Genomic DNA, 12,794 nt, shown 5'->3' with positions numbered 1-12,794 from the left:
TTTGATAAGATTCTTTGGAGAGAAGTGCAGTGGAGGACGGTTAATTAGGCGTCCATTCATTCAGGCACTTGCTTCGTGCCCAAAATCATTCGGGTGACGAGCTGTGGGCTGGAGATAACAGAGCAAAGTCAGGGCCCTTCTCAGAGAGGCTGCGTCGTCGCTGAGACTGAAAAAGCAAAGTCCGCGAGCGGAATCCCGGGGGAAAAGGCTCCCAGCGGGGCGGCGGTCAGCGCGGCAGGGCACAGACGCAGGTCGCGGAGGGCCCCTGGTGCCCGGGTCACACTCACACCCAGGCTCATAGGCCAAATGAGAGTGAACCGGGTGGCAGTGTGACCGTTTATCCTGGGCAGCTCTTGCAGACATTGACATGGTTTAGAATGGAGGAATTCAGCCGCAGGGTCGCGGACCAGAGTGGGGGCTGGGGGGTGGCCTTCCCTAAGAGCTCACCAGCGTGTCTGCTTCATTCAGTCCCTCCTGGTGTTTGGCCTTGACCCTGTTGAAAAGTCACAATCAAAATGATTAATTAAACTTTCCATTATTAGTATTCTTAATTCATTTTGAATATCTCTTGTTCAACTAATACAAGAGCTATTCTAAAATACAAGGTCCTGAACTAGGAAGTGTCTTCGAGTCCTATGAAAACGTTTCTTTTGGCTTTTCATGTCATGGAGGGCGGCTAGATAAATAATTGTAGAAAACTTACCCTTAACCAACTTGATTTTATCGAGTTCCTTTACTTTTGCAAAATCTTGGAATAAAGATTTAATATCATTTTGATTCATTTTAATGCCATTTTATATTCTTATAGTCAATTTTTTCTTTGTTGCTTGGAGTATTCATTTTTTTCCTAAAAATTACATGAAATCATTTTGTGTATTTTGAAAACTTGAGTAAGAAGCCTATACTATGTTTCTTCTCATTGCTTAGGAATTTCAAAAGCTTGTAGTTATCTTGCAGTATTAATAAATACCTTTTTGTCATAATTCATAAATTTAACACAGCTTTGTGATTTGTAAGTAGGATTTCAATTACTACTTGAGAGTGTAATTCTACTGCACTTTTTTCTTTATGGCATTTATATCATTTGTCATAGCTTTGAGAGCTGATTTCTTCCCTATACTCGATCAGTTGCGTGGAGTGATGATTAACAGCCGTCGGGAAGGGATTCTGTGAGTGCGTAGACATATCTCTGTTGTTCTTGTTACTTGAGTAAATGGTTCGTAAATGCCTCGTGCTACAGAAAAGCCGCCGTCATTGTGGTAACCGAAAGGGACCTACGGATCCTGTGAGCGTGATGGCGCATGGTCATCATGTCTTTCTTCATCCGAGAGCCTGAGATATAAGTCTACAGCGTATCTCTCTTGGTTTTATTTTGTTACAGTGGTTGGAAATGATGGATTTTATGTACTACTGAAAGGCCTGGCTCGACCTCAAACACAGGTGTATAAAAATCTGCTTGAAGAAAGTGAGTCGACAGCCACTTTTATACCTCCGGGTTTCCAGAGCTTTGTTTTCAGTGACAACGTAGAAAACGTGGTACTTGCCGAGATGCACACGCCTCCATGCTACCCAATGGTAAGACCCGCACCTGCCCCTCCACCGGCAGCAGGTGTCGCTGTGGCGAGGCTCTGTCGCTTCCAGACGTTAGGTCCAACTGCGTCTCACTTCAGTGAGTCCAGAAATATCTAAGATAATACAGCTTTTAAAAATAAAAACGACACTGTTAACGTTGAACTTGATATCTGCTTTACAGTTTAATGAGGGATGCCTTCAGCAGCATATGGCCCGCTGGCAGGGGGCTGCGGTGTGTTTGGCAGTGGAGACAAGCCGGTGTGGGCGAACCACCGAACGAGGGCGGAGGGTAGTTAGAGATGAGGAAGATGGAACAGGGTACTTGAGGGGATGAGAGGGCAGATCCCGAAAGGCCTGTAAACCGTGTTAAGGATGCGCGCTTAGTCTTTTTACCTCAAGAGCGATGCCGAGGTTATCGAGGAGTTGATTCCATTACAATCAGCAAGTCTTACTTGAAGAAAATCCTTCATTTATAGGTAATATTTCAAGACTACCAGCTGGTCAAAAAATAAAGGTTCAGGATCTTTTTGGACCTCTGGACACTCCAGGTGTGGTCAGATCTCCTTTGCCAAGAATCGTGGCTGAAAAAGCCAGGTTTAGATCGAGGGTGGTAAAGATGTTCAGAGGAGAAAAGGCCGACAGAACCACTTCGAGCTAAATGATTTAGCGCCATAGAACCGCAGAAGACCCTGAAGCGCCCGCAGACCCAGCCTGCTGTGTGGCTGCACCGTCCAGGTCTGTGCAGTGCCGTCTCTGACCTTCGCACGGCCGCGAGCCCGCCTGACGACGCGGCTCTCAGCGCGTGGCCCCGCGGCGAGGTGGCGCGTGGCCGGACTCTGGGTTCAGGGAGCGCGACGCCCCCTGCTTTGCGCACGCCCAGCATCGTTCTGGCTACTCGAGGTCTTTCGTGTTGCTGTGGAATTGCTTTTCTCTTGTAAAGAGCGCCGCCGAGATTGTGATCGGGATGGCAGTAAATCTGTACATCACTTTGGTAGTATGGACATTAAAAAAATTTTTTTCTAAATTAATTTTTACACTTTGAGATATAATTGACATGATACTGTGTAAGTTTAAGATGCACAGTGTATTTATTGATACATTTACATATCACAATATGATTGCCACATAGCATTAGCTTAATACCTGTATCATATCATATTTAATACCTGTATCAAAAGTCATGATTATCATTTCTATTTTTGTGGTAAGAACAGTTAAGATTTAGTTTCTGGAAACTTTGGGGTTTATGACAGAGTCATGTTGGTTATAATCCCTGAGCCGGTGTGAGATCTCCAGGGTGCATTTATCTACTAGGTGCCAGTCTGTGCTTTCAGACATTGTCTCCCAGGTTTCTGCCCCCTCCCCGAGTGGCCACCACTGTCCTATTTGCTTTTACCAGTTCGGCATTTTAAAGCTCCGCATGTAAGTGCGATCGATCATACAGTGTTTGCCTTTCTCGGTCTGGCTTATCTCACTTGGCATAATGTCCTTCAGGTCCATCCGCGTTGTCGCAAGTGGCAGGATGTCTTTCTCAGGACCGGACAGTGTTCTGCTGTGTCTGTGCGCACACACGCATGTTTGTGCGTGTGTATACACACACGGGCCACATCTTCTTCCTTCGTTCCTCCACGGACGGACGCTGAGGCGGCTGCCCTACGCGGCTGCTGCGCGCCACGCTGCCAGCACCCGGAGTGCAGGCACCTCTGAGGTCCTGCTCGCCTTGTCTTCGAGGATGCGCTCAGAAGTGGAATGGCGGGATCTGTTTTTAATTCGGGGGGAGATTCTATGCCGTTTTCCACATTGGCCGAACCCGTTTACATTCCCACCAGCAGCGTGTCTGGGTTCCTTTTTCTCCACTTCCTCACAGACCCTTACTCTATCTTGTCTGGTTGATAATAGCCGTTTCAACAGGTATGAAGTAATTTCTCGTTGTGGCTTTGATTTGAATTAATCTGATGATTGGTGATGTTGAGCGTCTTCTCATATACTGTTGGCCATTTCTATGTTTTCTTTGGAAAAGTGCCTGTTCAGGTCTTCTGCCCATTTTTCAATTGGATTTTTGTTGTTTGTGTTGCTGAGTTGTAAGAGTTCTTTATATAGTTTGGATATTAACCTCTTATCTGAAGCATGGTTTGAAAATATTTTCTTCCATCATATGGGTTTTTTGTTGTTGTTGTTAATTATCTCTTTTGCTGTGAAAACTGGAACTTTACTGAATTCATTTGTTATTTCTATTATTATGTGTGTCCTTAAATCTAATCTCTTATAGACAGCTTATCACAATCTCTCTCTCTCTTTAAAGTCATTTAGCCACACTGTCTTTTTATTGGGGGAGTTTAACCTGTTTACATTGAAAGTAATTATTGATAAGTGAGGACTTAATATTGACATTTTTAATTGTTTGCTCTCTGCTTTGAAGTTGTTTTGTTCTCTTCTCTCTTGTCTCCTTTGTTATTTGACGATTTTTTTGGTTGTGATTTGCTTCCATTTTCTTCCTTTTGTGTGTGTGTATATATTGTAGGTTTTTCTTTGTGGTTACCTTGAGGCTTACATAAACTCTTGTAGTTCTCTCTAAGTTGATAACAATTTAGCTTCAATCACATGCAAAAATTACATTTTTACGTTACTCCTCTTCAAATACTTTTAGTCAGAGTGACTTCTTTTCATATTGTGCACCCATTAACAATTGTTCGTGGTCGTGGTTATTCTTAGCACTTTTGTCTTTTCGGATTAGAAGACATTTGTATGCCACCACGGCCGTGTGCATTATCCCGTATTCGACTATCTGTTTACCTTCACCAGAGAGGGTGATGTTTCCACATACTGTTCAGCATGTTTGTGCTTCAATCCGAAGAAGTCCCTTCGGCAGTTTTTCTAAGGCACGTCTAGTTGTGATGAACTCCCTCGGTCTGCATTTGTTTGGGAAATGCTTTAATCTCTTTTTCACTTTTAAGGGTAATTTTGCCAGGTATAGTATTCTTCATCGGCAGTTTTTCTTCAGTGCTTTGAATAAGTCATTCGATTCTCTCCTAGGCAGCCAGCTGTGTGCTTAGAAATCCACTGATGGGGGCTCCATTACTGTGACAAATGACTTTCTTCTTACTGCTTTCAAAATTCTCCGTTTTGACTTCCGATAATTTAATCATAACATGTCTTGATTTAGACCTCTTTCCATTCAACCTGTTTGGACTCTTCGGGCTTCTTGAATCTCGATGTCCGTTTCCTTCCCCAGCTTGGGAAGTTCGAGGTCATGATTTCTTTAAGGAAGTGTGGCAGTAGTGGTGCTGGGGGCAAGGTGTGCATGCACAGCACCCCGGGGTGCCGGCCCTGGGGGGCGCGCGGCGGCTCCAGCTCCAGGAGGCACGGCAGCCTGGGCGCCGTCATCTCTGTCGGCCATGACCGTGGCCGTCCTCGGTGGCCAGGGCTGCGGGCCCTGGTCCTGGTCCTGCGAGGGAGAGCTCGCCGTGGGGCGGGGTCCGCCCGACACCGCCTGGCGCGGCCTGGGGCGGGGCCGGGGCAGGTGCCGTGCTCCTCCCTTTCCCTCGCTGGCCGGTCTCAGAGTGCGTGCTCGCCCGGGATGCCGCGGCGTCCTGACGGAACCCCGCACTCGTCCGCAGCTGCTGTACTTCACCTCTGTCGCTAAACCATCGTTTTCGTGGGGGGCCGAGGGCCGGGCGGGACTTCTCGGCCCTCCACATTGCTGACGTCTGTGATGCAGTTTTGATTTATCGTCTTGGCCGGAGACGGAGGAGGGCGAGGGGAGGGTCACCTCAGAGGCTTCCACTTGGCTCTTCTCACTGGCAGCTCTCACTCCCGAGGCCAAGAAACCATCTGGGGATGTACCAAGTATCCACCAAATCATGCACTTAAGGAGTATGGAAATTGCCGTGAATTAGACCCAATGACTCAGTGGAGCCCTTGTGAACCAGACGTGGGCCAAAACTCCGTATTTTGAATGCGCTCTTCACATTTCCTCACTGTGACAGGAGGCCATGATGACCTTGGTGCACCCAGGTTTTAAAGTCGCTACTCCAGCTTTCGGGGTTCAGTAGAACCCTTGCTCGGGCTGTGAACACAGCCTTATCTGTAGCTATGCTCTCCTTACCATTGAATACCGTGTCGACTCTTTCGCTTTTTCTGTCTCATAACTGCGGAGAAGGTTTTTTTATGTTGCCGTGGAAACCTTGCAATACACACCTCGCCTTAAGTCGATGATTGATTTTCCTCAACCTTTCATTCTTGCCCCGGTGCATTGACAGCCCCCGACGACGGTCACTCTGTTCCGTGGCTCTTACACCCACTCATCCCCCAGCATCGCGAAGGGCCGAGGGGGCGTAGCTCGCGGAGCGTTGTCTTCGGCCCGCGCCCGCCGCCGGTCAGCGCCGTGACCAGTCTCCTCGGTTGCGCTGCCGCGGCGTGTCAGAGCCCTTCGGTGCTTCGGCGACGGGGCCTGCGTTGCAGGCTGGCTGGCGGGCAGGTCACGGCTCTAGAGTTCTTTTTTTTTTTTCTTTGTACTTCTGATAGAATATTTTGAAAAAGGATAGAAGTGAAGACTGACAATTTTGTTAAGTGTCAGCAACTGTAGAGCCTTTGCTGTCATTAAAGTCTGCTGAAGGACAAGTATGTGACTATTCCCTAAATTTATCTCAGATTACCAAAAATTTAAATTATGCTTGCCAGCATGGTGCCCTATAGAAAATTTGAGTTATATTTATAAAACATGTTGCTCTTTTCCTAATTTTAGTAACTGGCCTTTCTGTGTTTTTCTTTAATGGGACTTTTAAAAGTAAAAATATTACTATTTCCAAATAGTTTTGCTCAGAAGAGTTTTTTTGGCTTTTCACAAATAACCAAAGGGTTATATATATATTTTTTCTCCATCTGTTTGCCTTCTTTGCCATTATTTGCTTTTTCATTGTGTTATATCAGAGAACCAAACTACGAAGAAGAAGAAAAAATGTCTTCGCTCTTCAGTTTTACCCTCCAACAGTTCTTTTGACTAGTCAGCCTCGTCCGAGCATAGTGACCCCGCCGTGAAAACCGCACAGTCTGAGAATCGAGTGCGTGTTTCGCGGGAATCGAGTGCGTGTTTCGCGGGAATCGAGCGCGTGTTTCGCGGGAATCGAGTGCGTGTTTCGCGGGACGACCCCCCCGGGACGCTCGCCGCGGTTGCCCCCGCTGCGGACGTAAAGCGGGCGGACACCGCAGCGCCGGACGGACGGACGGAGCGGACTGTTGGGTTTCGATTTTGATTTCTACATTACGACAAAAAGCCTTTTGATGGCAGTGCCGATGCGTGCCATGAGGGCGGCGCGGCGCGGCTCTCTGGAATCGGCTTGTTAAACACTTTCCTCCCTCGTCGGCCCCTGGCCCACCGTGCGGCGCTGGGCGGCCGGGGCTGCGTCGCTCCGTGTGCGCTGCGGGGCCGGCGAAAGCGCCCGCCTCAGGGGATCCGTGGCGATTCCGCGAGAAGATGCAACTGCGTTTCTGGCACAGGAGACGCGGGTTTAACAAAAAAGAGTGTATTTTTTATTATTATTTCTATTAGCTTCGTTGTACTTGAATCGCATTAAGAATAAAGGTGTCAAGAACACGTCTGCGCACTGCCGGGTCACGGGCTCTTCCCAGCTGTCACCTGGCCGTGTCCGAGCCGGGCGGCGCCCGGGGCGGTCGCTCAGGCCCGACTCCTGCTCCGCGGAGCGCACACCCGCCGCGTCAGGAGTCGCTCGCTTTCCGTCCCGCACGAGGGCCTCACGCGTGCGTGCCCACCGAGGGGCCGGGGCCGTGCGGGAGAGGCCGCCGCAGCCCGGGACACCGCGCTCGCCCTCCTCTTCCCCGCCCTTCCTTCCTCTGCTCGCCTACCTGGGACAGGCACGCGGAAGGGCCTGCCTCGCCTCGCCGGTGCACTCACGGGAGCCTCCTTGCTTCTCGCTCATCGGGTGGTCGTCAGGAAGCTCGGCCAGTTTTACGATTGGGTGTCTTTCTAATCCATGATCTTGAAACTCAGCTTTGGACCTCGTCGTACATGGCTGTGTGTAACCATCACTGCGGAGCAACGTGCGCTTTCCGAATACAGTTCAGTTTTGCCATAACTGTCTAGCCTTGTCACGATCTCCAAAATCTGGTTTCGTTACATACTGGATGGAGGCGTGTCGTCTCTACCTCGTAGGTATTCACAGGCTGAACAGACTGTGTAGGACCCCCGCACGCATCCACAGCGAGAAGGAGCTGTCCTTGATGTCCTTAGGGAGAGAAGGTGGAGCTCGAGGGGAGCGCCCTCTGCCATTCGGAATGACAGAGGTGAAGATAAAAGCACGGGACTCGATGGCGACGCTTCTCGGCGTGGACCCCACCCTGCTGCTTGCTGCCGCTCCTGCGTGTCCCGCGGCTCTGTCTCTCCGTCTGCGAGGTCGGCGTAGTGGCAGTGACAACACTAATAACACCTTCCTCAGCGCTGGTCCAAGGATTAAATAAGATGAGTCCTGGAAGTGCTTAACACGACATAAGGGCTCAGACATGTTCCGCTTTGATCATCGCACATCAGTAATAGGTATGAGTGGCCAGGGGAACTTAGCAGGCAGCGGTTAATGTCTGAGCTTAAAGGACAGAGTGGTACCTTTTGGCAGGATGTGAAGAAGATAGATTGAAGAGATTAGATTTTAAATGGATGGACTGAGCAGATTCGGGAAAACGTCTTCTGTGGTTTTAAAGGGCTGTTACGAAAACTACGTCAGAATATTTGTGGTGTCAATGAATAAGTTGTATTACCGGAATGATACATTCTTCTAAAGGAATATTTTGGAGATAGGGCTAAAAAAATAGGCAGGAGAGTACACAACCTCAAATTTAAGATTTAAGGAATTGATGCTTATTTGGACATTACTTGAAATCACAGACATCGACTTATATCCTCCACATTAGCATTTAACACAACAATTTACATGTGGCTTATTTTTGAAAGAATGACAAGAGAAGCATCTAGCATGGTGCTTGGTACATGATGAAGAGCAAACAATTCTATGATCACTGCTATGGTTCGGGAGTGATGATTATAAAGACATTAAATCCACAGTGATTAAATTAGTTCGTGCCTGTCCAAATCACATGGTCTCGGTCATGTGATACAAGGACCAGTGCGTAAAGAAAACAAAGTGATATTTATTTGCAATCAGTTTGGCAGCTATAATCGTACCATTTATACTCATTACAATAGGTAAAGGTGATGCCTCTGTTTCCCATCATAATTGTGTAAATTGGGCAACCAGAGATAAAAGCGCACGGGCATCATTTAATTGCTGGCTGCATGAGTTTCATTGTTGACGTTTAGATTAATTCCTACGTTTTGTGGGAATAAACCCCCTCTCAAAGGCATTCTTTACTGGCTCGTATCAGTCCCAGCCAGCCAGTCGGGACCAGCCGTGTGTGTGAGGATCGGTGGAGGTTGGGGGGGGTGCGGGGGGTGGGGGGGATTGGGGAAACCAACTGGCTGCCCAATGCATGTGGCCTTGATTGGCGGCGAAGCTATTTTAAGCAAGCTAATCACTCAACTGTCGAATCCCAATTTCTCAGTCTCCCAACTACAAAATATTTCTAATCTGTGTCATCAGCGCAGGTTGTATCTTTCTTAGCCAAGGGTAATTGAGCCACAAGGATCTTACTCATAGTGCCCGGGACATTTCAGATTTTATCAGATCTTTGGGTAAAATTTGGACAGACTTCAGAGGCATTGGTCCCAGTCCAGACGTCTGCTGATCCCCTCCATTTCTTATCTCATTTATTCAGACTGTCTTGAATGGTTGTCTGATGCTGATCTTCCTGGACACCTATCCCAATCCCCAAAATCAAGGAGACTTCCATGACATCGGGAACATACTTTTTTCGGTTGCCTAGTATAGTATTCCAGGAACTTTTAAGGTGTTCAATAAGAATAAATTAAATTAACTTCAGTTGAATTTAATTAGAGCCTTCAAAATATCAAAGATATCTGTGAAATGAGTTTTGATTCCATTAAATTGCAGATAATAGAGGATTTAATCCCTATCAATTTAGAGTTTCTGTTTTCATATGCTACATTTATTTTGTCTTAATTGATGTGTTTAAAATACATACAATTATTTTGTATTTAAAAGTGAAACAAATATTAGAATAGTCCAACGTTAAGAAACTCACTTAGGAAATATTTTTGCTCTAAAAATGGATTGGAACTTAACATTTAATTGTCTCTCCAGTTCTTTAAAAGTTTAATAGAACTATCTTGAGATTTAGTTATAACATGATTGTATTTTTTATCATACTACATGTAGTGGCCTTTTATTTTCAGAGAGTTCAGGTGTGGTATATAACTAAAACAAGTCTACTACTATTTGAAAATAGGGGAAGAGTAAAAATTACACCGTTTATACCTAGACATAAGTTTAAACAAAGAGGTGAAGTTCTTTATATTGAAAATTACAAAACATTAATGAAAAGAACTGAAAAAAACACAAATAAGTGGAAAGATAGTCCATGCTTACAGATCGGGAGACTCAGCACTGTTAAAAGGTCTGTACTCCCCCAAAGAAATCGACAGATTCAGCACAATCCCAATCGCAATTCCAAAGGCATTTTTCAAAGAAATAGAGTAAATAATCCTTTAATTTATACAGGACAACAACAACAACAAAAAAAAACAGAATAACCAAAGCAATCTTGAGAATAAAATCTAAGCTAGAGGCCAAACGCACCCTGATTTCAATGTATGTCACAGAGCTACAGAAATTACAACAGTGCGACATTGGCATGCTATGTTCCACACAGATCAGGGGAACAGAATGGGAAGCCCAGAAATAAACCCACACATATGGCCAATTAAGTTCTGTCACAGGAGCCCAGAATGTGCACTGGGGACGCGCAGACCCGGCTCCTCCCCGGGCGCGGCGCAGCGCCCCCCGCGGACGCGCGCGGACCGCTGACCCGCCGCTGGCTTCTCCGCAGCTGCGGCCCTGGAGCACCTTTGGAACCCTGGAGGTCTCGGCTCCGTGTCAGCTGGAACCCGGGGAGTGCTCGGTGGTGACGGAAGAAGACTGCGAAATCCTCAAGATCCCCGCGAAGAACTACGCGACGATCAAGTTGGTATGGCGCCACCTAATCTAGTAGTAATGCGAAACCGCCGTAAAATCGGGCTACGTTTGCCCCTCTGCATAGACTATGTCCATCTCTCTTTTAATTTGGCTTGACCCAGAGAGCATAAAAATGTGGTTAATTTGATGACCACCATTTAAACCTCCAGTGGTGATGGTGGACGTGGGAAGATCTCTATAAATATATTTGGTGTATATTTTTGATTCCCATGAATTTAAACTCCCTCCCCCCTTCCCGCATGTTCGGGCCACGTGCGGGGGGTGCGGTGGGGTGCGGGTCCGCGTGCGGGGGATGGGGGGTGCGGTGATTGGACCCCGGACTCCTCTGCGTTGAGATAACTTATTCACTTCGGGTTTAACAATTTATTCTCTTTTAGTCATATCCAGAATTCGTCCTCTCTCCAAGTCCTCCTCCCCCGGTGGCAGAGCTGATTGTGTGAAGGACAGGACGGGAGGCCGCTGGGTCCCGCTGGGCCGCTCCCCGGGGCTCGTGTGCGGGGTGGGGCCGGGGGGCGCCCGTCCACGTGCCGTGCTCAGTGTCCGTGCCGCAGGTGGCTTTCTCAAAATTCACCTTCGTTCCACATCCTTGCTTTTGCAGTGGCTAGCTTTAAATAAAAAGTTTTCTAGATGTTTTCATTTTCAAATATCAGTATTACTTATTCAGTGTTATCGATGACAACATTTGTGTTTAGTCTTGATTATGACAGGGTTTTTAAAAATGCTAAAACATTTAAAGCATCTAAGAATATTAGGGAAGATGGGAAAGTATAATTTTAGTAGAAGCCTTGAGGATAAAAAATTTTAGTGTGGCTATGTGATCATAGAATGCTGCTCCTATAAAAGTCAAATGTATTTTATGCTAACATATTATGTGACCTTTATTTTTCTTTCGCTGTCATTTACTATACTTTTTTATTTCTTTTAAAATTACCTGATATTGAAAATTCGATATTGACTTTTTTCAGGAAAAAACAAAATTTGAAAATAAGCAAATAGTGAGGTTGATCCGTAAGTGTCCGTATTACGCGGAGTGGCCCACTTTGTCCATACACGAGCTGGTTCTGCTGATCAGATGGAGAAAGTTTCCCCCGGGTCACGGTGAGTTTGATGCAATTGTGGATCATTCTTTTACGTAACATTACACTGTTGGAATTTGAAACTTTTCATAGTTTTCATGTTTTATACTATTTCTTCATATGAGCATCTGATTTATTTAATGTTATCTTTCAACTGGACATTTAGATTATTGCCCTTTTTTTGTATCAGAAATTGCTTTGTATGGGCTCGGACAGTGACCGCGTCCGCGTGTGTCTTCCCAGAGCCCTGCGCCTCCCGCCCCACCTGACACTCAGTGCCAGGACCAGACTGAAGGGGACGTGCAGTGAGGTCAGGGTCCCCTTCTCGTTCTGGTTGAACCGGCAGCAGGCTAGCCCCTCTGCCCCCGCGCTGCGCGCCGGCCGTGGGAACGCACCGCGGAGCGGAGACGCACGCGGCGAGGCCGGGGCCAGCAGGCGCGCGGCTGCCTGCGCGCCCAGCTTCCGGCGTGGCCGGCCGGGCGCGTGGACGTCCCGGGTGGCCGGTGCATGAAGAGTGGAGGCGGCATTGGGGAAACGTTATGCCTAATGAGGTGTGAGTGCCATTTTGTTGGCCAGCAGCACATACAGAAGGCAAGTAGTAAACTGACTTGTAAAAAAATGGGAGTCGAGCATTCGTAAATTCCCATGTTTACTGTACCGAAACAATTTTTTTTAAAATGTGGATGTTTTGCAGTTATTATAGCTATCCCACTTCATATCAGAAATTTCAACCTTGGTCCATGTCTCATTTTTAGGGCTCTTTTATATAAAAATGCTATCTCAGCCTTGCCAGTATATCAGGGCATGAATATTTTTCAGGTGATTCAAAAGGAGGAGAGAAACCATAATCAGAGATATTTTTAATTATGTGTGTCAAAAGAATACAAAACTTGGAAAAGGGGAATAATTATGTGCTTTTAATGTATTTGATTACTAATGATGAATAATCTGTCTCCGTCTAAAATACTTAAATTTAGCATCGAAGACTTAAGAAGGTACTGACTTGAAGCACAATTTCTTAGACTAA

At 46.6% G+C, this 12,794-nt stretch overlaps 1 protein-coding gene across 1 annotated transcript in view; it reads left to right on the top strand.

Moving 5' to 3' along the window:
* CNBD1 (cyclic nucleotide binding domain containing 1) overlaps window positions 1–12,794 on the top strand; it is a 163,806-nt gene that overhangs the window by 54,481 nt on the left and 96,531 nt on the right. Inside the window, exons 7-9 of the mRNA XM_036232746.1 lie at window positions 1,382–1,575; window positions 10,546–10,683; window positions 11,657–11,789. Of these exons, the coding sequence (XP_036088639.1) occupies window positions 1,382–1,575; window positions 10,546–10,683; window positions 11,657–11,789 (465 nt within the window). The remainder of the gene's footprint in view (window positions 1–1,381; window positions 1,576–10,545; window positions 10,684–11,656; window positions 11,790–12,794) is intronic.

Source organism: Rousettus aegyptiacus, unplaced genomic scaffold (genome assembly GCF_014176215.1).
Source record: "Rousettus aegyptiacus isolate mRouAeg1 unplaced genomic scaffold, mRouAeg1.p scaffold_m13_p_15, whole genome shotgun sequence".
Taxonomy (NCBI): domain Eukaryota; kingdom Metazoa; phylum Chordata; class Mammalia; order Chiroptera; family Pteropodidae; genus Rousettus; species Rousettus aegyptiacus.
This window is presented reverse-complemented; position numbering and strand designations above follow the sequence as displayed.